Raw genomic sequence first — 25,961 nt, 5'->3', positions numbered from 1 at the left:
GGCGTCCTTCTTCTGCTCAGCAGGGAGATCCTGGAGTGTAGCGAGACAGTCACAATCTTCATCAAAGTCTTGATGGTCTTGCACAGGGTTTCTTGAGAGACAGTCGGTATCTTGGTGTTTTCCTCCACTTTTGTGCACTATGGTAATGTCATACTCTTGAAGATGTAGTGCCCACCTGGCGAGTCATCCTGTTGGATCCTTAAGACCTGTCAACCAACTAACTGAATGATGGTCTGTAACAACTGTGAATGGCCTTCCATAGAGATACTGTCAAAATTTGCACATGGCCCAGATCACAGCAAGACATTTTCTTTCTGTAGTTGAGTAGTTTCTCTCAGCTTTTGTAAGTGTTCTAGAAGTATAGGCTATAACCTTCTCTTTTCCATCCGAAAATTGCACCCAGCACAGATCCCATACCCACTGGCATCTGTGTGTAGTTCTGTAGGTGCTCTCTCATCATACAGACCAAGTAGTGTCAGTCGTCAGAGATTTCGCAGCACATCAAAAGAATCTTGTTGAGCACCACCTCAGATAAATTTAGCACCGGCTTTTAACAACTCTTCGAGTGGCCTGGCTTTGATACAAAAGTCTTTGATAAAACAACGGTAATAAGAACATAATCCGAGGAAGCTTCTTACATCTCTAATACTTTAAGGAACAGGAAATTCCGTTACAGATCTCACCTTTTCTGGGTCTGGCTGCTCACCTTCATTTAACACAATGTGTCCAAGTATTTTGATTTCTTTTGCTCCAAAGAGACACTTTCTTGGATTAAGTTTCAGTCCGTCTTGTTGGAGACACTTAAGAATGGCCCTCAGTCTTTTTATATTTTCATCAGATGTATCGGAGAACACTATTATGTCATCTAAATAACAAGACACATCGTCCACTTCAGGTAACATAGAAGATTATCCATCATCCATTCAAAAGTTGCTGGTGCATTACACAAACATTACCTTAAACCCATACAGGCCCTCAGGGGTGATGAATGCAGTTTTCTCACAATTAGCCTCATCTACTTCGATTTGCCAGTATCCCAAGTACATGTCCATGGTTGAGAAAAACTTAGCCCCCTTCAGACAATCTAGTGTATCGTCAGTTCGTGGAAGGGGGTTAACGTCCTTTTTAGTTATCTTATTAAGCTTCCTGTAATCAACACAGAAGCACCAATTGCCATCCTTCTTCCTGACGAGAACCACTGGTGATGACCATGGGCTCTGCGAAGGCTGAATGATGTCATTCTTCTTCATTTTCTCTACCTCATTGCGAATTATTCGACATTCTGTTGCTGACACACAGTATGCTTTGTGCTTATTGGTTGAAGGTCTCCAGTACTAATCCGGTGCTTCACCATCAATTTGTCTAATTTCCTCTTCACCTGCGGATTGAAGCACTCAGAGAACTATTAAAGAATGGCAAGTAGCTTCTTCTGTTGTTCCTTGGTGGGATCTGGTGATAATCGAGCTAGAAGATCTTGTTTCGTAGTGGTAGCGCCAATTTCGTTCACAGACTTGGCATGGGAGGTTTCTATGATGCTCAGCTGTTCTGCAATTAACGGCTCAGCATTTGCTATGCATATGCATCTTGGTAGGATCTGCAGTTCCGGCTACAGTTAACTATCCACAGTTCACTGAATCTGTTCTTAAACGAGACGACGGAGGCTGGGATGACCAAGTTATTCTTCGGTTGTATGCTTCCCTTACATTCCACTACAAGATCCATGGGGTGATGCATGGTATGACACATGACTGTTACCTTTCTAGTGCTGACTGCAGGAATGATCACTTCATCCAACACACATACTCTCCACGCAGTCTGATGCGCATCTTCCTGTCTGCAGTATCTCATCTCGTCTAACATAATCTTCGAGCGACCACAATCTGTAATTGCATGAGAAGCATTCAAAAAGTCCCATCCGAGAGTGACGTCATTACTACACTCTTGTAAGATGCTGAATTTTAAGGGCTGTGTATGGCCACCTATACCCACACGAATGACACATCTTCCTGTAGGTTTTACATATTTCTCATTAGCCACCATCAGCAGAGATGTTTTGTTATCGACGAATACGGTTTTCTGCAACTGACAATGGTACTTCTCCGAAATGACTGAATATGATGCTCCAGAGTCCACAAGAGCTTGGGCTGGTTGGCCATCCATGAGGATATCGACATAGTTTCCTATCATTTTTGTAGTGATAGATGGCAGAGGATTTTTCTCTTCTGCTGCCTCACCTCCAAGAAAGGTTACACCCTTTAATTTTCCAGATTGCGGAAGCTAGATGATCAGCTGGAGCTTCTAAACAGCAATGGAGACCTTGATCGACGTGTTGGAGAGCGTCCTCTCCAGCGGCTAGCTTGCGGCGATGGTGACCTACGTCGTCCTGCACCCACATCTTCTTGTTCATCTTCGTCGTCACGGAGTTGGCGTCGGCTAAGATCGATCTTCTGTCTTCTGGTGCAGGCATCATCAAATATTTGCTGCCTTTTTTGACAATAGCACACCACATGTCCCGGTCGTCCGCAGTGGAAACATACTGATTGTTTATACTGGGTCCTCCAACCTCAGTCTTCCTTGGTGCCCAAACAGGTTCCCCATGCGGTATTGTAGGAATGTAACTTCGCCTGGGTCTTGACTTTTTCACCATTTTAAAGGGAAATGAAGGACAAGAGATTGGGTTCAATGTCTGTTCCATTTCCTCCCTTATGATCTCTTGAAGCATCTCAGTTTTTTGCTCACCGCGCAATCCAAGTGCCTTCTGAACTTCCTCTCTCACTATCTGACGAAGAACACATGTGAAATCAGTTCCTTCCTCCATCACAGACATCGATACGACACTTGGAAGCTGTTCAAACTTCTTGCATGTAATTCTTTTTTCTTTAGGTCATTTATGTAGGAAAGGAACTGGTAGGGACCCAATCTCAAAATTTTCAGAACTCCTTGGCCAGTTATTTTCAAGTTTTAGGAGTAATTTCTTGACTTTGAAGTTATTGTTCTTTGTTTTCTGTCTGTCTAGTACGAGTTAAAGCAGTGTCCCTGATTCAGTATATATGCGATATACATTTGAGTAATGAGTGGTTCACTGCAAAAGCTTTTGTCAGATCACAGAATATTCCTATGACTTTTCTACCCTTATGTAATGAGGAGCCTGTCTTTTGAGTAAACTGATTGACTGCATTTACAGTGCCTTTTCCTTGTTGGAATCTGAACTAGTATTTAAAAATTATTTCATTTACAGTAAGAAAATTTTGAATTTGTTTTGTTGGAATCTTTTTGAACATTTTAGAAAGTACCAGCAGAAGAGAGGTATTCCTCATCTTCCGTCAATCCCTTTTTGAATAGGTGTTTTATCTCAGCATATTTTAATACATCCCTGCTCAAAAGATTGATTTGTGTTTGCTGACAGTGGTTGTGAAATGATGCTGTTCACTCTCTGGATTACAGATGTCAGTGTTTCATCCTATCCAGATGGTGTTTTCTTTTTTAGAAATAGAATTTTGCTTTCCACATCCCTGTGGGTGATTTTTTTGAAAGAGATTTTCGAGTTGATTTTCAAGCTTATGACTGTTTTTTTTTTTTTTATGACAAAATAAATACACTCTTGCAAGTGATGAAATAAACATCTGCAGTGAATGTCTTGAAACAGCTGCATGAACAATGGGGGCATACCAGTACATGCATACTCTAACAGATGTTAGCTATGGCAATTGTTGAAAGACTTACTGTAATAAAACAAGATCTTTCTGTGAACCCTGTCATCTAGGCAAGGTGCACCAGCTTAAGTTCAGCAACAACTACAAACACAGGTGAATAAATGTATCTACATGTACATCTACATCTATAGTCTGCAAACCACAATGAAGTGCATGGCAGAGGGTATATCTCGGAGTGCGGGAAGAGTGATTGTTCAAATGCTGTAATTAATCTTATCGTGTTGTCATGATCCCTATGGGAGTGATGTGTAGGATGTTACATCATATTCCTAAAGTCATCATTTAAAGCCTGTTCTAGAAACCTTGTAAGCTGGCTTTCTCAGGATAGTTTGTCTGTACTCAAGAGTCTTGTAGTTCAGTTTCTTCAGCATCTCTGCAACAGTCCCCCATGGATCAAGCAAAGCTGTAACCATTCATTGTGCCCTTCTCTGTACACATTCAATATCCTCCATTAGTCCTACTTGATATGAGTCGCAATTACATGCGGTATTCTAGTATGTTATGCATGAGTGATTTGTAAGAAATCTTGTTTGTAGACTTATTGAATTTCACCAGTATTCTACCAAGAAACTGAAATCTATCACCTGCTTTTCCCTTGATGGAGCATACGTGATAATTCAGTTTCACATTCACATAGGCACACAATATGAAGGTGGTGGGAAGAGGAGGTGAATGGTGGATGATTTGGTCGATTCCAACTGTGTTGTAGTCGTAATATACAACATTTTTTTCTTTTTGTGAAATGTGCAATTTTACATTTCTGGACATTTAAAGGAAGTTAGCAATCTTTACACAACTTTGAAAGTTTATCAAGATCTGACTGCTTATCTTTGCAGCTTCTTTCAGACTGCACTTTGTTACAGGTAACAGTCTGAGGGTAACACTAATACTCTCAGTACAGTCACTGATATACAGTGTGAACAGCAAGTTACATTTACCCCTATTTATGACAATCCAAGGTAACATGCTGTGTCCTCTCTACCAAAATATGCTCATTTCATTCACAAATTTCGCTACTACTCCTTACTTCATAATGTAAGTGTAGACCAGTTGTGACTTGAATTCAGAGAAATAATATCGGCAGCAGTTCAGAGATTTATACCAAATAAATTAACAAATTACCAATTAGGTTCCTTTCAGAGTATGCTGATGTACTAGCTCCATACTTAATAAGCGTGTATCATATGCTCCCTCAACGAAAGATCCTTATTGAAAGACTGGAAACTTGCACATGTCACACCAATATTCAAGGAAGGCAGTAGGAGTAATTCACTAAATTACTTTTAAATCACTTCATAAAAGCAAGTCTTCTGGTCAAGTTTGTATACCAATTAGGTTCCTTTCAGAGTATGCTGATGTACTAGCTCCAGGTACACAAAACAGGTCAGAAAATTGTTGCAGAAACAATGTAAAAAAGCATGCCAAATTTAAAAGAACAAAACCCCCCAAGATTGATGATCTTTTACAGAAGTTTGAAATTTAGCTCAGACTTCATTAGGAGATGCTTGTAATAGTTTTCACAATGAAACCTGACAGAAAATCCAAAGAGGTTCTGGTCACATGTAAAGTATGCTGGGGGCAAGACACAATCAATGCCCTCTTTGCGTGATATCAATGGAAATACTATCGATGACAGTGCTGTTAAAGCAGAGTTACTAAGCATAGCCTTCCAAAATTTCTCCACCAAAGAAAATGAAATAAATATTCCAGAATTTGAATGAAGAACAGTTGACAACATGAGATTAAAAGCAGGTGTTCGTGGAGTAGTGAAGCAACTTTGAAATCACTTCATAAACGCAAGTCTTCTGGTCAAGTCTGTGTACCAATTAGGTTCCTTTCAGAGTATGCTGATGTACTAGCTCCAAACTTAATAAGCGTGTATCATATGCTCCCCCAACAAAAGATCCTTATTGAAAGACTGGAAACTTGCACATGTCACACCAATATTCAAGGAAGGCAGTAGGAGTAATTCACTAAATTACAGGTCCATATCATTAACGTCAGTCTGCAGCAGGATTTTGGAACACATATTGTGTTTGAACATTATGAATTACCTTGAAGAGGACAGTCTATCAGCACACAGTCAATACGGATTTAGAAAATATTATTCTTGTAAAATACAACTAGCTATTTACTCACACAGTGTGTTGAGTGCTATCAACAAGGGATTTCAAATTGATTCTGTATTTCTAGATTCCCAGAAGGCTTTCAACACCCTATTTCACAAGCGACTTGTAATCAAATTGCAAGCTTATGGAATATCATCTCAGTTATGTGACTGGATTCATTATTTCCTGTCAGAGAGATCACAATTTTTAGTAATCGACAGAAAGTTGTTCAGTAAAACAGAAGTGATTTGTGGTGTTCCCCAAGATAATGTTACAGGCCCTCAGTTATTCCTTATCTATATAAATGATTTTGGAGAGAATCTGAGCTGCTGTCTTAGGTTGTTTGCAGGTGATGCTGTCGTTTATCATCTAGTAAAGTCATCTGAAGATCAAAATCAATAGCAAAATGATTTATATAAGACATCTGTATGATGCAAAAATTGGCAATTGACTCCAAAAAATGAAAAGTGTGTGGTCATCCATATGAGTGCTAAAAGGAATCTGTTAAACTTCAGTTACATGATTAATCAACCAATTCTAAAGGCCCTAAATTCAACTAAATACCTAGGAGTAACAATTATGAACAACTTAAATTGGAAAGAACCCATAGAAAATGTTGTAGGGAAGGTGAACCAAAGACTATGTTGTATTGGCAGAACACTTAGAAGATGCAACAAATGCCTACACTATGCTTGTCCATCCTCATTTGGAGTACTGCTGCATGATGTGGGATCCTTACTAGATAGGATCAATCGGATTACATCAAGGAAGTTCAAAGAAGGGCAGCATGTTTTGCATGATCAAGAAGTAGGAGAGAGAGTGTCATAACATGATACAGGATTTGGAGTGGACATCATTAAAACAAAGGTGTTTTTGACTGCAGTGGGATCTTCTCACAAAATTTCAATCACCAACTTTCTCCTCCAAATGAGAAAATATATTGCTGATGCTGATGACATAGGGTGAAAAGATAATCATAATAAAATAAGGGAAGTAAGACCTCGCATGGACAGATATAGGTGTTCATTTTTTTCATTACGGTGTTCAAGATTGGAATAGCAGAGAATTGTTTTGAAACCTAAAATCTACAATAGTGTCCAAAAATTGATTGTTACACAGACAGCAAATAAAAAAATAAAACCTTTATGAGGCGCCTCAGTGTGATTGCACATTAGCTATATAAATGTAGATGTAGATCATACTTTTGATAATAAGCATAGATTTGGTTCTGAGTCAAATGCCTTTTGGAAATCAAGAAATACTGCATCTATCAAACTGCCTTGATCCAAAGCTTTCAGTGTGTTGTGTGTGAAAAGAGTAAGTTGGGTTTCGCACGATCGATGTTTTCGGAATCTGTGCTGGTTGGCATGGAGGAGGTATTTTGTTTAAAATAGCACATTATGCTTGATCTCAGAAATTGTTCCCAGTTTATACAACAAATTAATGTCAAGGATATTGGAGGGTAGTTTTGTTGATCACTTCTACTACTTTTTTTCCAAGGACTAGGCATATAAGAACTGAAGCAATTACACAAAATTAGATTTCTATGAAGGCAGAAAAAAAATCATCATCATCATCATCATCATCATCATCATCATCATTTAAGACTGATTATGCCTTTCAGCGTTCAGTCTGGAGCATAGCCCCCCTTATACAGTTCCTCCATGATCCCCTATTCAGTGCTAACATTGGTGCCTCTTCTGATGTTAAACCTGTTACTTCAAAATCATTCTTAACCGAATCCAGGTACCTTCTCCTTGGTCTGCCCCGACTCCTCCTACCCTCTACTGCTGCGTGTAACATGACCCCACCATCTAAGCCTGTTCGCCTGTGGTAAAAATTACAAATTTCCTAAAGGTTATAGTAACTAGAAAACTGAAAAAAAGAGTATAATTTATGATGAATGTTGATAATACACTCCTGGAAATTGAAATAAGAACACCGTGAATTCATTGTCCCAGGAAGGGGAAACTTTATTGACACATTCCTGGGGTCAGATACATCACATGGTCACACTGACAGAACCACAGGCACATAGACACAGGCAACAGAGCATGCACAATGTCGGCACTAGTACAGTGTATATCCACCTTTCGCAGCAATGCAGGCTGCTATTCTCCCATGGAGACGATCGTAGAGATGCTGGATGTAGTCCTGTGGAACGGCTTGCCATGCCATTTCCACCTGGCGCCTCAGTTGGACCAGCGTTCGTGCTGGACGTGCAGACCGCATGAGACGACGCTTCATCCAGTCCCAAACATGCTCAATGGGGGACAGATCCGGAGATCTTGCTGGCCAGGGTAGTTGACTTACACCTTCTAGAGCACGTTGGGTGGCACGGGATACACGCGGACGTGCATTGTCCTGTTGGAACAGCAAGTTCCCTTGCCGGTCTAGGAATGGTAGAACGATGGGTTCGATGACGGTTTGGATGTACCGTGCACTATTCAGTGTCCCCTCGACGATCACCAGTGGTGTACGGCCAGTGTAGATGATCGCTCCCCACACCATGATGCCGGGTGTTGGCCCTGTGTGCCTCGGTCGTATGCAGTCCTGATTGTGGCGCTCACCTGCACGGCGCCAAACACGCATACGACCATCATTGGCACCAAGGCAGAAGCGACTCTCATCGCTGAAGACGACACGTCTCCATTCGTCCCTCCATTCACGCCTGTCGCGACACCACTGGAGGCGGGCTGCACGATGTTGGGGCGTGAGCGGAAGACGGCCTAACGGTGTGCGGGACCGTAGCCCAGCTTCATGGAGACGGTTGCGAATGGTCCTCGCCAATACCCCAGGAGCAACAGTGTCCCTAATTTGCTGGGAAGTGGCGGTGTGGTCCCCTACGGCACTGCGTAGGATCCTACGGTCTTGGCGTGCATCCGTGCGTCGCTGCGGTCCGGTCCCAGGTCGCCGGGCACGTGCACCTTCCGCCGACCACTGGCGACAACATCGATGTACTGTGGAGACCTCACGCCCCACGTGTTGAGCAATTCGGCGGTACGTCCACCCGGCCTCCCGCATGCCCACTATATGCCCTCGCTCAAAGTCCGTCAACTGCACATACGGTTCACGTCCACGCTGTCGCGGCATGCTACCAGTGTTAAAGACTGCAATGGAGCTCCGTATGCCACGGCAAACTGGCTGACACTGACGGCGGCGGTGCACAAATGCTGCGCAGCTAGCGCCATTCGACGGCCAGCACCGCGGTTCCTGGTGTGTCCGCTGTGCCGTGCGTGTGATCATTGCTTGTACAGCCCTCTCGCAGTGTCCGGAGCAAGTATGGTGGGTCTGACATACCGGTGTCAATGTGTTCTTTTTTCCATTTCCAGGAGTGTATATACTCCTGTTGAAAGGGAAAACTAGACTTAACATAGTATGTTAATTACAATGTGTGCTACAGTAACTAAATCATAAATGCCCATTTACAATGAATTAGTTTATGCAAAACCAATGGTAAATTCCAGACATTGTCAAAGATGTACATTTATTGACATTGATATACAGTGAAGTTTGCGGTGATCTATTCTTCGGCGGCAACTGTGAATCACAAAAGCTGATCGGATGTCTGCAGTCTTATGTCAATTGAATCAGTTGGCGGTGCAAATTTTCTTGTCAAATTTAAAGATGACTGATCTGGATACAGAACTGCTTATTTTCCCAGTCACAAATCTGATGCCATTCATAAATTCTGTGAATTCAAGACTATTGTATTGAACAGATGTTGTGTGTGGATAATGGTGCAGCAGCCTTTTCAGTAGTTTCAGGGGCAACAGTCTGGATGATTGACTGATCTGGCCTTGTAACATCAACCAAAACGGCCTTGCTGTGCTGGTACTGCAAATGGCTGAAAGCAAGACAATACTACAAACGTAATTTTTCCCGAGGGCATGCAGCTCTACTGCATGGTTTAATGAGGATGGCATCCTCTTGGGTAAAAGATCTCCAGGGGCTCTGTGTGTGTGTACACACACACACACGCGGGGGGGGGGGGGGGGGGGGGGGGGGGGGGGGGGGGGAAATCTTCTTGGTAACAAAAACAATATACCTCTTTCGATAGGTGTTAGTTATTTTGGGCATGCAGTATTTACTTATAACAAGGTTTTGGTATTATCATTAACATTTCAGTTTTCTCTCCACTTTTTTCATATTTTCTGTATACATATTTGATCATTTAAAAGTAATTTCCAGGGTAGTTTTGTTAAAAGCTACTATTTTACATGCTTTCAAAACATTATTGCTTACGTTCATATGATGAATGATGGTTGCACTTCATTGTTTGTCTCTGTGTCGTTATCGTGTCTCCCCTATTCCTCTTCATCTGGTATTTTAAGTGTTGTCATTGCTTGTGTTAGTGCCACTGTGTTCATGTCTTTGTCCTCCCATACATTTGTAATAGCTGTTATTGAGGAAACTGATTGTTTTAAGAGTTATTATTCAACTTTTTAATATTGTCATAAGTTTTGTTTTTCCCTGTCATCTAGTGATGAGCAGATATCACATTGCACGTTGAAAATGGCATAATAGCCAAAAGTGGCCAGTAGTCAAACATATTTAATAATTGTTATTGAAGGTGGAAAATATTGCCATCTATCGTTGTTTATTTTGTTGTGAGTACATTTATTCTTTCATTTTGTTTAGTTTTATTGTTAGTCTTTGCTTGAATTTTATTAAGTCTTTGTTCTATTAGCGAGTTACTCAGGATTGCAATTCTCCACAGCAACCAGAGTTGGTGCGTCGTGACATCAAGTTTGCTAGATCTTTACCGATAGCAAAGTTGAAGTTCCCTTTTCCTCACATGGTTGCTGTTGTAGTTCGAGAACACAGTAGAAGAAATTTGCAGCTCATGGCTCAGGGCACTGCAGACATCATACTAGACGCATGCGTTGAGTTCTGGGATGGTTATGATTTATGTCCACTAACTGCAAGTGACAGGTAAGCATCAGTTCTTATAGATTGATGACGTAACTTACTTTTATTGTGTACAAGTTAAGTACCCCCGCAATATATGTCACATTTACTTCTGTGTATAGAATGAGATTTCATGTTATGTTTATCAAGAGTTCCACAGACTGAGAGATTACTATTGCTTATTGTAGTAAAGCATTTGTGATGTGTCCCTCTGATGGCATCTTAAACTTTCTGGAGATAGGAGAAAACATTTTCCATAGAGAGTGACACTCCAGGAGACCTGTTGTAGGTCCTGACACATTGTTGGCGTGCAGGGTCTGCAACATATTATTCTTAACCTTCAGCATCTGAGAAACATTGGAGGTCCTATTCAAAGAGAACAAGAAAATTTGTGACTCAAGAAGACATATTTTATCTGATGGCAATAAAAGTTGCTAAAAAAATAATTTGACTGACAAGATGAAAAATGTGCACTGACTAATCTTATGTAAAGTGGCAATTCTGCATTGGTTATGTACACATTCTCAGTAAGAATCACAGCCCTTAGACCCATATCTCAGCCCCATTCAGCCACTACAACACTTGATCCCGGTGACACCAAATGGCTGCCTATCTCTGAAACATATCATGAACATTGTGCAACAGCTGATGTCACCCACAGGCCAGTGACCAGCTGGTACTGAAATGAAGTAACACACTCAGGAAAATGTCCACCTGCAATGTTCAATTTATCTCAAACCAATAACATAATGAGCAAATTATTGTTTTCCTTTTCCCTTTCTACTCTTTTGTTCTTGTTCTTGTTCTTCTTCTTCTCTCTCTCTCTCTCTCTCTCTCTCTCTCTCTCTCTCTCTCTAAATGAAGTGTTTGGTGGAGAGATATTGTTCGTTTCAGACTAGGTTTTGTAAAGGGTAACAGCAATCAGTTTAGCTATTTCCACAATCAGATAAATTTTATAAAAGTAAAAATGCTTGAAATATATGAAAAATACATGCCTGCAACTGGTGGACTTATTCATTTTATTTTGTATTGATTGAAAATGTCGCAGTCAAGTGCAATACAAGTCAGCCTATCAGACTGAACAATGTAACAAATCTGTCATCTCTAATGAAATTCAAGAATGAGCTTAACGAGGTGTTTTCTATATAAATTCACTAGATAAATGGTTCCCATTGTGGTCCTCAAATATTGAAGAGCTTAAATATCATGGTTCTGTTGGAAATGTCACATTGTTGTTTTCCTCTCACCAACAGATGTCTGCCCATTGTGGTTTAAGGGAGAGTACACTATATGTCAATCTCACCAGACAAAAAATTGGTCACACCAGTGCACACATGCAGACAAATTGTTGAGCCTTTCCAGTTTGTGCAGCGATCAAGTCACGTGCTCAGCCACGTTTGCACTACCTCTTACCGAACATATGGCAGTAGCAATCAGTGAGACATTTATGCGTCAGGTGGACATTGTACATAAACATGGGTAAGCATAAGAACATGGCAAAAATAGGCAAAGTGTTTGTCCATGCGAGTGGTGATACGGTGTGTGAAGCTGCTGCATTTGTTGGTATTTTGGGCGGACTGTTCATGGTGTTTACACAGGGTGTATACGACCCGGGACAACCGGGAGATCCGGGAAAAACCCGGGAATTTTTTCATCCGGGAGAAAACCGGGAAAAACCCGGGAATTTTTTAGAATTCCGGGAATTTTTCATTATTTTAGGTTTCAGTTAAATTTTTGCAATATTGACTGGTAAGAATCGATGCTCTAACAAAGGATATTACTCTATCCCGCTACTGCAGAATAATACTACAACAATAAAACGTGAACGAGAAAAAAATATGAAAATAAAACATAAATTGCAAAGGAAATGTGCCATATACAACAACAAAACACAGTGCTCATACAAACGTTTGCCAACAACAAAATGTGTCAAAGGTGTTAGGAAGACTATGCAATGCTTTATAACAACAAAATGTCTCCGATGAGAGTGACGTCACAACGGTTTAACTAGATTCGTTATAGGAGTTACGAGCGGGCTCATGCGCATGCGCAGTTGAGTGGCGGGGCAAACCGATGTATCTGACCCGAATGACAATTACGGGGGTGGAGGGGGCGCCAAATTCATATTCTTGAGAAGAAAAAAATCATGTTTCACAAAGAGCCTAGCATCCAGCGCAAGTTGGTCTACCGATTACTCATGATTTTGAAACGCATCTCTGTAAGTTGATTTCTGAATGAATCATAAGTTAAATTTTGAATGCGTGCCTAGTGTACGTGATGTCTGTCAGGGGAATCCTCATCGCATCTAGAAATAAACTTTCCTGCAAGCAAAAGGGGACCGGGTTATACGAGCTGAGCAGAGTAAAGCCGAACGAAGTGAACGCCAACCGCTGTCTGATTATGTGGTTGATTGGGCTTGGAATGATCAGCTGTGCTATAATTACTAGCAAAATCCATAGAGTCAGACTACCAGAGTGGAAATAAACGACTAACAGGAATAACAGGTAAGAAAGATTACGTATTATCTTCTCGGTGTATCCAAGAAAATGAAATTTTGTCAGAAAATTTTTGGCCAGATCGCTCCACTTGTAAGGGCCAGGTGTACAGCCCCCTTCTAGCAGCCGATTAACTTCTATTCTGGAAGTAGGGCGGAAAGTGGTTTGGTTTGTACGAACATCATAACGCCTAACCGGAGAATAATAAGGGATAACTAAACCGGTGATTCTGGCAGGGTTAGTGAAGTTAACCAGCGACTAAATTTTGACAAAGGCAGGAATAGTTCCAGAGTTAGTCATGACAAGATTGTTTGTTAGGACGAGGAACGGGGACATCACACCAATTAGGGAAGAATATGACGATTCCAAATTTAAGTAAAAATCTCGTACTATTACTTTTCGATCTCATGCTCGAGAAACTGGGGCGTATGAATGAAATGTGAAACTATTTTCTAACATTAAACTATTTGCTTGTAGTAGGCCTAATAGGCATTTTATGTTGGTCTTCGTGAATTATATTCTGTCGTGTTATAAAAATGACCATTTGTGCAAAAACAGTCTCGTTTATTTGGTATGTGTTACAATTTCTGCAGTGTTAGAAAGACCTATTTTGTTTTATCTAGCAGACAGCGACAAAATAAGCGTAATCAGATTTGAGACACCACACCAGTCATGGGTAGTATTTGTATTAACAACTTACGCAGCATTAGACACCGATATTTCGGCCTCTTTTCTTTTATGACATAACGTAAGATCTTTTAATGTTTTACACATACGAACATACGGGCTTCCTGCGTCATCGAAGCTGCCAAAGCGCAGTGGCGCCTCTTACCTGGCGCTCTCTGACGACTGCTGAAACGAACCTATTTCTAACAGGTCGCGGGAAAATATTGCGAATGGCTGTTTGAAAAACGTTACTTTCAAAGCAAATTTACTCTTTCGCAAGTGGAACTATGTGTGAGAATGTGCGATGAATTCCTTAAATCACAGAGCGTTTGATGACGAGCGATTAGAAGTATTTAGAGCCCAGATCAGACAATCGTGTCGTTATTATGAGTAAATTGATGTAGTGCTACGGGAAGCTCTCGCTCCTCTGCGGTAGCTAATTTATTTGTGGAAAACTTTGAGAACAAGTCACTGGACTCGGCTAAAAATTTTACTGGCACATTTGTGTGATGTATCTTAAAGTGTAACACGGACAAGAAAAATCAACATTATATGTGAAAGCTTAGCTTCTGTTGCAGCTTATTAACCTTAGAGACCAATGTTGTACGTGAAAGCTTTGCTTTTCTTGTAGCAACACTATGAATATTAATTTAAAACATTAACTTTTCCTGTTTGTGTATCCGTGCTACTTAACAGTGATATTGCTATTAGCGGACTACATCACGTGTCCTACGCTCTGAATATCCGCTGTCATCGGCTGGCGGGATCACGTGACATGAGCAATGACTCGCTTACAAAAGCGTATCGTAATCTCGATTACATGGTTCGGAAAGTAACATGCGGTGTTTGGTGGGATTCGAATTTATACTTTCGTGATACGAAAATATACAGCGTACTTATTGATGCAAAAAATAAAAAAACCATGTCACTTAATAGCACGGAAAAAGTGTGTTTTCATCCGGGAGAAAGTGTATTTTTAACCGGGAAATCCGGGAAAAATCCGGGAATTTTTTTTTCTTGTCCACGTATACACCCTGTTACAACCAGTGGTGATGTAACACATATGGCCATGAAACACGACATCAGAACTGTGACCGGAAAAAGATCCTGATTGAGAGGGCCTAGAGATGCTTTTTGCAGCTTGTTAATCAGAATCACTTCCAAACCCAACAGGATTGCTGCAGATGGTGAATGAAGGTCCAGCCCCACCTGTTAGTGGGAGAACATTGCAGCAGAAACTGCATGCAGTGAACATTTGGTGTCAGTCACCTTGCAAGAAGTCATTGCTCACTAAGGAAGATAAAGGTGCCTACAGCGAAGTTCACCAGACTGAAAGAATTTGTGACTGGTTTTCTGAACAGTCCCCCACCCAATTACAATGTGGTTGGCCTGCAAAATAACCTCGGGTGAACCCCATGGTAAATCTGTGGGACATGTTGGAACAGTGTGTAGCTTGCCAACATCAGCCTTCCTGCAATTTGGTGGAATTGCACGATAAAATCCTCAGTGAGTAGCTTAATATGGATGTGACATACTTGCACAACCTTCTGAACTCCCTAACTAAACCCAGATGGTTATCAAGTCCAGGGGCGGAATACAAGTAATATATTATTAAATTACACTTGTAATGTTTTCTCTAGGGATGACTAATTTCTTGTCCATTGAGTCTCGTATGTTATTCAAACCATGAAACCGTGGTATGACTATGTGGCCACATACACGACATACTGTGAGGTATAAAAGTTAACCTTAGATGAATAAAAAATAATTCTCAGGTATATGAATTATCAGTATTACACAATAACAACCACTTGTGATCATTATATATAATCAAATAAGCTGGTATGTTAGATTTTGGATGATTTTCATCTGGATCTTTTCTAGGATACATTTGAGTAAAACTGTGCTTGTGCTGCATATTTTTGACATTCTCTACAAAGAATAAATAAACAAAAAACAGGAAGAATAGGTTTGACTATATTTTACAGCTGAAATACATCTTAAGTGTTGTCCTTCCACTATTTACTGGTCCATACGGGGAGGGGGGGGGGGATGGGGAGTGTAGCTATAACCATAAGCTGTGTGTACTTGCTTCAATGGACACCTTGAACTGAGTCTGTGTGGATTTGTGTGCCATGGAAATGATTAACAAAATACTCCAGACTGCACCTGAGTTCATTTGTATTTCCCTGACATCTTGTAAGACAAAAAAGGAACTCTCGGATTCAAGTAAAAAAGTCCCAGCAGTTGGAAATTAGCCAAATGTTCGCTATCGTAAGACAGTTAACAGTTACGCAAATTAGGGTACAGATTCATGATGCTACGCAAATCAGACTCAAGTGGGTTTGTATTAAAACTGCACAGGGTGTGTGACACACTCATACAATGACCCTTATATAAATCCTATATGAGATGGCTGATCTCATTTTTATTTATTATTTTATATTATTATAATTATATTATATTATATTATGTTATTATTATATTATAATATTATTATTATTCTTTCTTTTTCTCAGACGTTATGTCTGGTCAAAAATGGAAAGTGACGCGGACCTTGATCAAGCGTGACTTCCTTTTAACTGTACGGTATATGTTATATTGCATTTAGGAACTTTCGGGTGATTGATCATGTATCAATAACTACGGATTTCTGTAGTTGTATATATAAGTTTGGATGTAGATGTATTGCATTGATGTACTGGTGGATATTGTGTGGTATGACTCCTGTAGTTGATAGTATAATTGGTATAATGTCAACTTTATCCTGATGCCACATGTCCTTGACTTCCTCAGCCAGTTGGATGTATTTTTCAATTTTTTATCCTGTTTTCTTCTGTATATTTGTTGTATTGGGTATGGATATTTCGATTAGTTGTGTTAATTTCTTCTTTTTATTGGTGAGTATGATGTCAGGTTTGTTATGTGGTGTTGTTTTATCTGTTATAATGGTTCTGTTCCAGTATAATTTGTATTCATCATTCTCCAGTACATTTTGTGGTGCATACTTGTATGTGGGAACGTGTTGTTTTATTAGTTTATGTTTTATGGCAAGTTGTTGATGTATTATTTTTGCTACATTGTCATGTCTTCTGGGGTATTCTGTATTTGCTAGTTTTGTACATCCGCTGGTGATGTGATCTACTGTTTCTATTTGTTGTTTGCAAAGTCTGCATTTATCTGTTTTGGTATTGGGATCTTTAATAATATGCTTGCTGTAATATCTGGTGTTTATTGTTTGATCCTGTATTGCAATCATGAATCCTTCCACCTCACTGTGTATATTGCCTTTTCTTAGCCATGTGTTGGATGCGTCTTGATCGATGTGTGGCTGTGTTAGATGATACGGGTGCTTGCCATGTAGTGTTTTCTTTTTCCAATTTACTTTCTTTGTATCTGTTGATGTTATGTGATCTAAAGGGTTGTAGAAGTGGTTATGAAATTGCAGTGGTGTAGCCGATGTATTTATATGAGTGATTGCTTTGTGTATTTTGCTAGTTTCTGCTCGTTCTAGAAAGAATTTTCTTAAATTGTCTACCTGTCCATAATGTAGGTTTTTATGTCAATGAATCCTCTTCCTCCTTCCTTTCTGCTTAATGTGAATCTTTCTGTTGCTGAATGTATGTGATGTATTCTATATTTGTGGCATTGTGATCGTGTAAGTGTATTGAGTGCTTCTAGGTCTGTGTTACTCCATTTCACTACTCCAAATGAGTCAATATTGGTATAGCGTAAGTATTTATAGCTTTTGTCTTGTTTCTTGCTGTCAATTCTGTTTTCAGTATTTTTGTTAGTCTTTGTCTATATTTTTCTTTTAGTTCTTCTTTAATATTTGTATTATCTATTCCTATTTTTTGTCTGTATCCTAGATATTTATAGGCATCTGTTTTTTCCATCGCTTCTATGGAGTCACTGTGGTTATCCAATATGTAATCTTCTTGTTTAGTGTGTTTTCCCTTGACTATGCTATTTTTCTTACATTTGTCTGTTCCAAAAGCCATATTTATATCATTGCTGAATACTTCTGTTACCTTTAGTAATTGGTTGAGTTGTTGACTGGTTGCTGCCAGTAGCTTTAGATCATCCATGTATAGCAAATGTGTGATTTTGTGTGGGTATGTTCCAGTAATATTATATCCATAATTTGTATTATTTAGCATGTTCGATAGTGGGTTCAGAGCAAGACAGAACCAGAAAGGACTTAATGAGTCTCCTTGGTATATTCCACGCTTAATCTGTATTGGCTGTGATGTGATATTATCTGAATTTGTTTGGATATTAAGTGTGGTTTTCCAGTTTTTCATTACTATGTTTAGGAACTGTATCAATTTAGGATCTACTTTGTATATTTCCAATATCTGCAGTAACCATGAGTGGGGTACACTATCAAAAGCTTTTTGGTAATCAATGTATGCATAGTGTAGCGACCTTTGTTTAGTTTTAGCTTGATATGTCACCTCTGTATCTATTATCAGTTGCTCTTTACATCCTCGTGCTCCTTTGCAGCAGCCTTTTTGTTCTTCATTTATAATTTTGTTCTGTGTTGTATGTGTCATTAATTTCTGTGTAATGACTGAAGTTAATATTTTGTAGATTGTTGGTAGGCATGTTATGGGGCGATATTTAGCTGGGTTTGCTGTGTCAGCTTGATCTTTAGGTTTCAGGTAGGTTATTCCATGTGTAAGTGTATCAGGGAATGTGTATGGGTCTGCAATGTAACTGTTAAATAATTTATGAATATAATAGAGGGAAACATTCCACGTGGGAAAAATATATCTAAAAAGAAAGATTATGAGACTTACCAAACAAAAGCGCTGGCAGGTCGATAGACACACAAACAAACACAAACATACACACAAAATTCTAGCTTTTGCAACCAACGGTTGCCTCGTCAGGAAAGAGGGAAGGAGAGGGAAAGACAAAAGGATTTGGGTTTTAAGGGAGAGGGTAAGGAGTCATTCCAATCCCGGGAGCGGAAAGACTTACCTTAGGGGGAAAAAAGGACAGGTATACACTCGCACACACACACATATCCATCCGCATATACACAGACACAAGCAGACATTTGTTACAAATGTCTGCTTGTGTCTGTGTATATGCGGATGGATATGTGTGTGTGTGCGAGTGTATACCTGTCCTTTTTTCCCCCTAAGGTAAGTCTTTCCGCTCCCGGGATTGGAATGACTCCTTACCCTCTCCCTTAAAACCCAAATCCTTTTGTCTTTCCCTCTCCTTCCCTCTTTCCTGACGAGGCAACCGTTGGTTGCGAAAGCTAGAATTTTGTGTGTATGTTTGTGTTTGTTTGTGTGTCTATCGACCTGCCAGCGCTTTTGTTTGGTAAGTCTCATCATCTTTCTTTTTAGATACGTTAAATAATTTAATTAGATGTGAATGTGTTGAGGTGAATTTCTTTAGCCAGAAATTTGCTATTTTATCATTTCCAGGGGCTTTCCAATTGTGCGTAGAATTAATTGCTCGGGTGACTTCATGTTGCAAAATTATCACTTCAGGCATTTGTGGTATCATCTTGTATGTGTGTGTTTCTGCTTGTATCCACCATGCATGCCTGTTATGTTGTACCGGGTTTGACCATATGTTGCTCCAGAAGTGTTCCATGTCTGTTATCCTTGGTGGATTGTCTATTTTAATGTGTGTGTCATCTATTACCTGGTAAAATTTCTTTTGGTTTGTGTTGAATGTTTGGTTTTGTTTCCTTCTATTTTCACTTTTTTTTTTGTATCTTCTAAGTCGTTTGGCCAATGCTTGTAATTTCTGCTTCTTTTCATCTAATTGCTCTATTGCTTCTTGTTGTGAGATTTTACCTATTATTATTATTATTATCAGGGAAAATGTATAATATTGATAAGCTAGTGGGTGATAAGGTACAGTGCCACAATATCACTTTAAGGAGGCAAAGTGGTTGTATGATACAACTGCTGAAAAACCTCATTTCAAATTTTGCGTGGCTGAAAAATCAAAACCTACAGGCTGGAGCTGTGTATTTTATTGACAGTACAGTGCAAGGTGGCATACTGATGACTACCGCTGCTCATGGTTGGTTCCACTGCATGGACATTGTCTGTACTTTGGAGCCCGATGAAAGCATGGGCATGAGAACAGTCATAAGTGTTTGTCCGTGTGACCAGACAAGTGACACTGCAAATGAAATTACTCTGTGGCAATGGTGGCAAAGCACACGACCGACTCCTACGGTGGCCAGGAACCAATAACCTCACATTCTCTTCTACCCTGCACTCAGAGAGGGACTGCTTTGCTGTGCCGGTACATGGCCAATTGTGGCTGATTAACAAAGCTTTTGCTAATTATGTTCTTACAACAAATGCATGTAGACTCCAACTACCACACTCCATCAACCTAGGTGCCAATACCACTCCTTCCCATCAACTCCCTACTGTGACCACAAATGTATGCTGACATAACAGTCAAGCAGCCTATCACAGCTTCTGCCATGACTTTGCACAGGAAACTTTCTGGCTAAGGCTGCCAACGGAACATGATAATTGGGATGCTATATATGGTGTCATTCTGCTGGCTATCCCGTGAAGCTCGGAGACTGTTTCACTGAAGCGTCCCAAACAATAGCACAACTGTGGCGCTGAGCTGGCATGTTCCTGCCCAAAACTTGTGGCTTTCACTAGCAAACCACCATAAAAATAGTGATTGTCTGTCACTCTGACCCCTGAGACCCAGCATCAAAAGAGAAAGCCACCAGCCATGGGACAGGCCTCTGTCCACAATCTGAATGCCCCCCCCCCCCCCCCCCCCACCTGTCTCCACACATCACCCCTCCTGCTATTGTGGGTGGCTGGCCTCCTCACAGCCCAAAAGTTCTCACTCATCTCCAGCATAAAATGAACAGTATTGTGATATGCATATGCCCTACTCTGAATCTTGTGTTTGCCAGTACACAACACTCAATTACCTACTTTGCATGACATTGTAATATGGTTGTGAAATGACATTAATTTACATGTATGAAAATTCAGATTTTAGAAATGCAAGATAGGCTGGCTTGCTGGTAATAAGTGCAATAAGGTAATAAGTGCCTTTAATAAGTGTATGAAGAGACCAAAGGTCCTGCCATCTTGCGCAGATTTAGTGGACTGCTAGAAAACACCAATGCTTACGATGCCTAATGGGACCAAGTACTGAGTCCTCCCATTGATAAGTTATCAACAATAAAGAGAAAAAGTATCAGGAGAATTGTATTCCAGAATGTATTTATTCTCATGTAGATAGTGGAAGATACGCATGAAAAGATCTGGTTATTGTGCTTCCAAGAATCACTGTAGGATATTCCTTAAAATTGACCAAAACAGCTTGCTGTGATGCTCTTCTACTTGAAACAGCAATGGTTTGTCAGACAAAATAGCTAGTGCAAGATTACCTTCTGGGAATACCTGTTGCAGTGTGAAAAACAATTAATCATATTGAATGGAGTTGTTACAGTTATGACATAATGTCAGTCGACATAAACGGGCTTTCGAGGAATACAAAGATGATGGAATAACAGAGTACAAAACATAATTAAGTGATTAGATCTGGAAAAACAGCTGCTTTCATGTTTGTGCTCAGTTCTCCAGTGTTACTAGGATATGTGGCGCTAGAAGCCAAGGGGTCCAAGTATAAAAAACATCATTTCGAGATAATTGAAGTTAAAGTTCAAAAAAATTCCAGTAGGTCATGTTTGGAGTTAGGTAGTTTTGTTTACATTGCCACATATCTCAAGGATATAGTTCATCATAAAAGCATATTAAAACATTATTTTAATTATATAGAAACATGTTTTTATATACTGAAAGTTCACCATGTTTTGCACACTGCACTTGGATCTCTTGTACACCTGCACTTGGACCTCTTGCCTTCTGAATGTAGGACAATAATGAAACTATTTTGTAAGTAGAAAAGCAGTTATCTTTATTTTCAAGACCTAAAAATTGGTATTACAGAAAATAAAGCTCAATCAAAATACATACAATCTAAAAGGTGAAACAAAATACAAATTTTCATTTTCATTCATTCTCATCAGTTCTATAAACATTGTCCAGAGCTTCATCTTCTTTATCTCTGTCACTTAGTTCTGCCTCTTCATCATGCCAACTTGCTGCTTGGGCTTGAGGCCGAGCAGTTACATTTTTTAACTCCAAATAAAAGGGATGATGGATAGGTAGTAGAAACTGGAGCAGCTCAATCAGGTCTTTTACTTTTTGTGGTTGTAGTTTAGGCTTTGTTTTTGTTGTTGTTGTTGTTGTTGTTGTTGGTTGTAGAGTTGGGAGCTTTGCAGATAGTTTTGTTTCAGGCTAAGTTGACTGTATGGCTCTAGGTATCCTGCCGAATACTTGTAGTGTAGGATGCCTGGAGTACTCTTCTTAAATTTAAGAATTTGCATTTTTCTAATGCCTTTTACTGGGGAAAACATTGTTCAGATCAATATCAACAAAGTCTTCATCTCTCGTTTTAGTTACAATAATCTTCCGATTTGCTGACGCTACTAGGTTCACCCACTCGTCCGGAACGTACATGTCTCTGTTGCTTTTTTTTTTCTTTTTGATCTCTGTGTGCCCGAAGTCTCAGTCACATTCATTGTACGGGTGGTCAGGTACAAAGTAATGCTGAGTGACTGTCTCAATGCCTGTTTCTTACTATGTACAACCAAAATTTTGATGTCAAGTGTCTCTTGTTCAGGCGTCCACAATTGTTAGCAAATGCCTCAATGTGTTTGACGTAGCTAGGGAGGGTCTTAATGTATTTTAGAAGGCAGCTCATTATTTCCCGACACCCCCTGTTCGCTTGCCCCTCATGCCACATGGATATGTTTCCGATATTGTCTTTGAGATTATGGACATTTAAGTTATATGTCCACAGTTGTCGCATATAATAGGCTTTGGAGTTTTAAACTGCAGGTGTTGGCATCATTCTTTGAAGGTTAAAACAGATTGATGCTGTATCTTTTGCCTTGTTTTTGATGCTTTTTTCTTTTAGTTCTTTCATAGCTTCCGTCTTTCTCAAGTGTAATTCTTTTTGTTTCACTGCCAACTTTTTTTCTTTTTCTGTGCCATGCAAAATTTCTATTTGGAACTTGTCACAAGTGACACAGCTATTTGTCCGAGACCTATGAAAACCCAAATTAAACTTCGTTTGAAAATTTTTCGACAGAAGATTTCTTTTTCAGGCATGATTCCTCTTTCCTCACACAATTCTTAGTACAGCTTGTACATATTTGTTAAGTTTAAGTCTGGATTAAGGAACTTTTTGTTGACAGCTTTTGCTCTGCGGTAGTGACTGGAGTACTTAGGGAAGCTTCTAATGTGTTCATCAGTAACTGCCACTCTTTCTGCTGAAATTTTGTTTTCAGGTTCCATTTTACCTCTTTTGTCTCGCAGAGCCACACCAGATGGGTTTTCTTTCTTTTTCAGAATATTATTTCTTACTCTTTTGTTTGATACATCAAGGGATCTTAGAAAAAAAGCTCTGCAAATTCTGTAGCCTTAAAGGTTGTACGTAACTGACCTGTCTTTTCTACTTACAGCTAATTTTTTTCGCCTTTTGATAGGATTCAATTCTACAGCAATGTTGTTGTAGGCCGTTCGCAGTTCCCAATAATCTAGGTTCCAATATGCCTCAAATATGTCTTGCCTGTGCTCGTGTGGAATATTTTCATTACACTTAAAATGACAGTTGTGGTTGTACTCTCCTTAGATGCATGATATTTCAAGCCATTTTGCATTGGTGGTGGTATTGCATTGTCCGGTAAATCTACAATAATTTCCCCAGCCACTTCAGCTTCTAGTATTCCAGCTAAAAAGGAAGATAGAAGGATATAAAAGTGAGTTACGTTTAGAATAAGAAGTCTGGGTTAAGTTAGGCAAGGAGTTACATTAGGTTAGAGTCAGGCTATGAATAAACCAAAGTATGCTTGTAAAACAAAATACATATTCATTATGAATTTTTCATATCAAAGGCCTATAAAACAAAATTAACCTCTGAATATCAGGGTACAACTTCCATCCCTTTCACTTTTAGTTTCATTATCACTTCTGCGAACAAAATTGGGATCTGTATCACTATCATGCCCATCTCCAAATAAAGCAGCATCTAAGAAATTCCAACTGGATTAGCTGAAGAGTTTTTTAAAATATTTTTTAATCAGCAAATAAACAAATATCTAGAAAGGTTATTAACCTGACTCAGATGAATCTTCACATTGGTCACTCATATTGCAATGAACTTTTAAATTTTGATGTTTTAAACATTAACACATCTAAAAATAGAAGAAGACATTGGATGATGCCACCTTTCTATATCAAGACATAATGGAAACACTAAAATCAGTCAAATGGATTAGAAATGTGTGCTACATATAGAAATGATCACAACTGAATAAGATGACCAGCTGCTTAAATTCAAAAAGTTAGGGAAATTCTCAAAGCATAATTCTTTTAACTCAAGCAATGGTGTAGACTCTTGCTGTGACATTGTGAACATTTATGCAAAATAATTGCTAAGGACTGGTCTGAGGTAGCTGCAATGTGCATCAGAATCGCTGTGAAGTGGATTAACAGTGAAGTTGAGAAGACTTGTAACCACCGCTTGACACAGTACTCGTTAAAGCCTGTGCTATGGTAAGTGAGCGAGGTTCACCTTATGAGAAAGGATTTTCATATAGATATCGACCGCGTGTACTTGAATGGTGGCAAATCAGACTTACACCCACTCTGTAATAACAATGATCTGTCAAGCTAGTTCGAAATGCAATTACACGTTAGGATGGACCAAAAGCAACACTGAAGATGCTACCTATTTTATAATAATACGGTCGCGAGCCTAATTAGGCATTAACTGAGTTTCTTCCCTGTACAAGTTGGTAGATATTCATGCAAAACAACAAATAGTAACACTGCATAATATAGTAGAATTTTAGAACCAGAAAATCTATTGAGCTGATAGTTTCACGTTCTGTACTGATATGGAAAAACCATGAATACATAACACTACACTATAATGTATACTACAAAGCTTTATACTGTCTATCAATCTGATTAAAACCGGGCATAGGTTACCCTAGAAATATCACTTTCGTGCCACACACAAAATTTCAATTTTGATAAAGATAAAACACTGATAAATTTTGACTTTTATATTGACTTTAACTTTTGCTGGTCAAACCAATTTAGAACACTTTAGAATTCAAATGAATAAAAAGGGGGGCTGAGAAACTGTTATGATCACTGTATTAAAAAATTGATTACTGAAATTATTATGCGTTCAAGATTTCCAGTACATAAGTTACTACTCTTTTTATCTTATTTACTGCTCATTTAAATACCTTTATATCTGTCTAGAAATAATTAAACTTCATTACTATATCAATATTAAAGTTATCTTTCAACTTCTTTAGACCTTCGTTATTCATTTACTGGTTCATTAACAAAACACTTCTTTAAACACCATTCTAACATAGCTAGGACTGCAAATAATTATTATTAACACAAAATTTAATTTTTCATTTCGGGACACTCGGATTGCACAATATTTGGAAAGGACCCTGTCTAGGTTAGTTGTGGGGATAATTAAATGATGGGAAAGTTCTGGTAAAATTTAGGTTATTGTTGCACAGTTCACTGTCTGATCCATACGAATACAGTACTAAAAGTTTCAACCTGCTTGTATTGATGCAGCGGTTGGCGGGCGGCGAGATGACGAGGCACAGAGCACACATATAACCACAGCTATGGCTCTTGACGTATTGGCACTTTATTTCTTCTTAGCGTCGCAATACTTTTCCATTTAGTGCCTATGGAATTTTGCCATGCTGTGTGGGCATTGGAACGGCATACCCGAGGCTCAATGAAACTACGTCTTCCAGGAGAGCCTCCTCGCTCCAGAAGGTGTTGCTCAAACCAGTGCCAAACTCCAACTACTACTGCTGAGCCTGTTGTGCCGTGCAGTGCCTGCGTGCATTTTCCCGCGTCGCCTGCCATCCACCTTTTACCGCTCCCTGACAGGCCGGGTATTCACCCGAGGTTTTGCATTCTACATATCCTAAC

The 25,961-nt window shown here is 39.5% G+C and overlaps 1 protein-coding gene across 4 annotated transcripts in view; it reads left to right on the top strand.

The window, feature by feature from the left end:
* LOC126162537 (transmembrane protein 94) overlaps positions 1 to 25,961 on the top strand; it is a 501,552-nt gene that overhangs the window by 170,590 nt on the left and 305,001 nt on the right. For all 4 annotated transcript variants that reach the window (XM_049919114.1, XM_049919113.1, XM_049919112.1 and 1 more), the window contains one exon: positions 10,542 to 10,756. In XM_049919114.1, the coding sequence (XP_049775071.1) occupies positions 10,542 to 10,756 (215 nt within the window). The remainder of the gene's footprint in view (positions 1 to 10,541; positions 10,757 to 25,961) is intronic.

Source organism: Schistocerca cancellata, chromosome 2, assembly GCF_023864275.1.
Source record: "Schistocerca cancellata isolate TAMUIC-IGC-003103 chromosome 2, iqSchCanc2.1, whole genome shotgun sequence".
In the NCBI taxonomy this organism is placed as follows: domain Eukaryota; kingdom Metazoa; phylum Arthropoda; class Insecta; order Orthoptera; family Acrididae; genus Schistocerca; species Schistocerca cancellata.
This window is presented reverse-complemented; position numbering and strand designations above follow the sequence as displayed.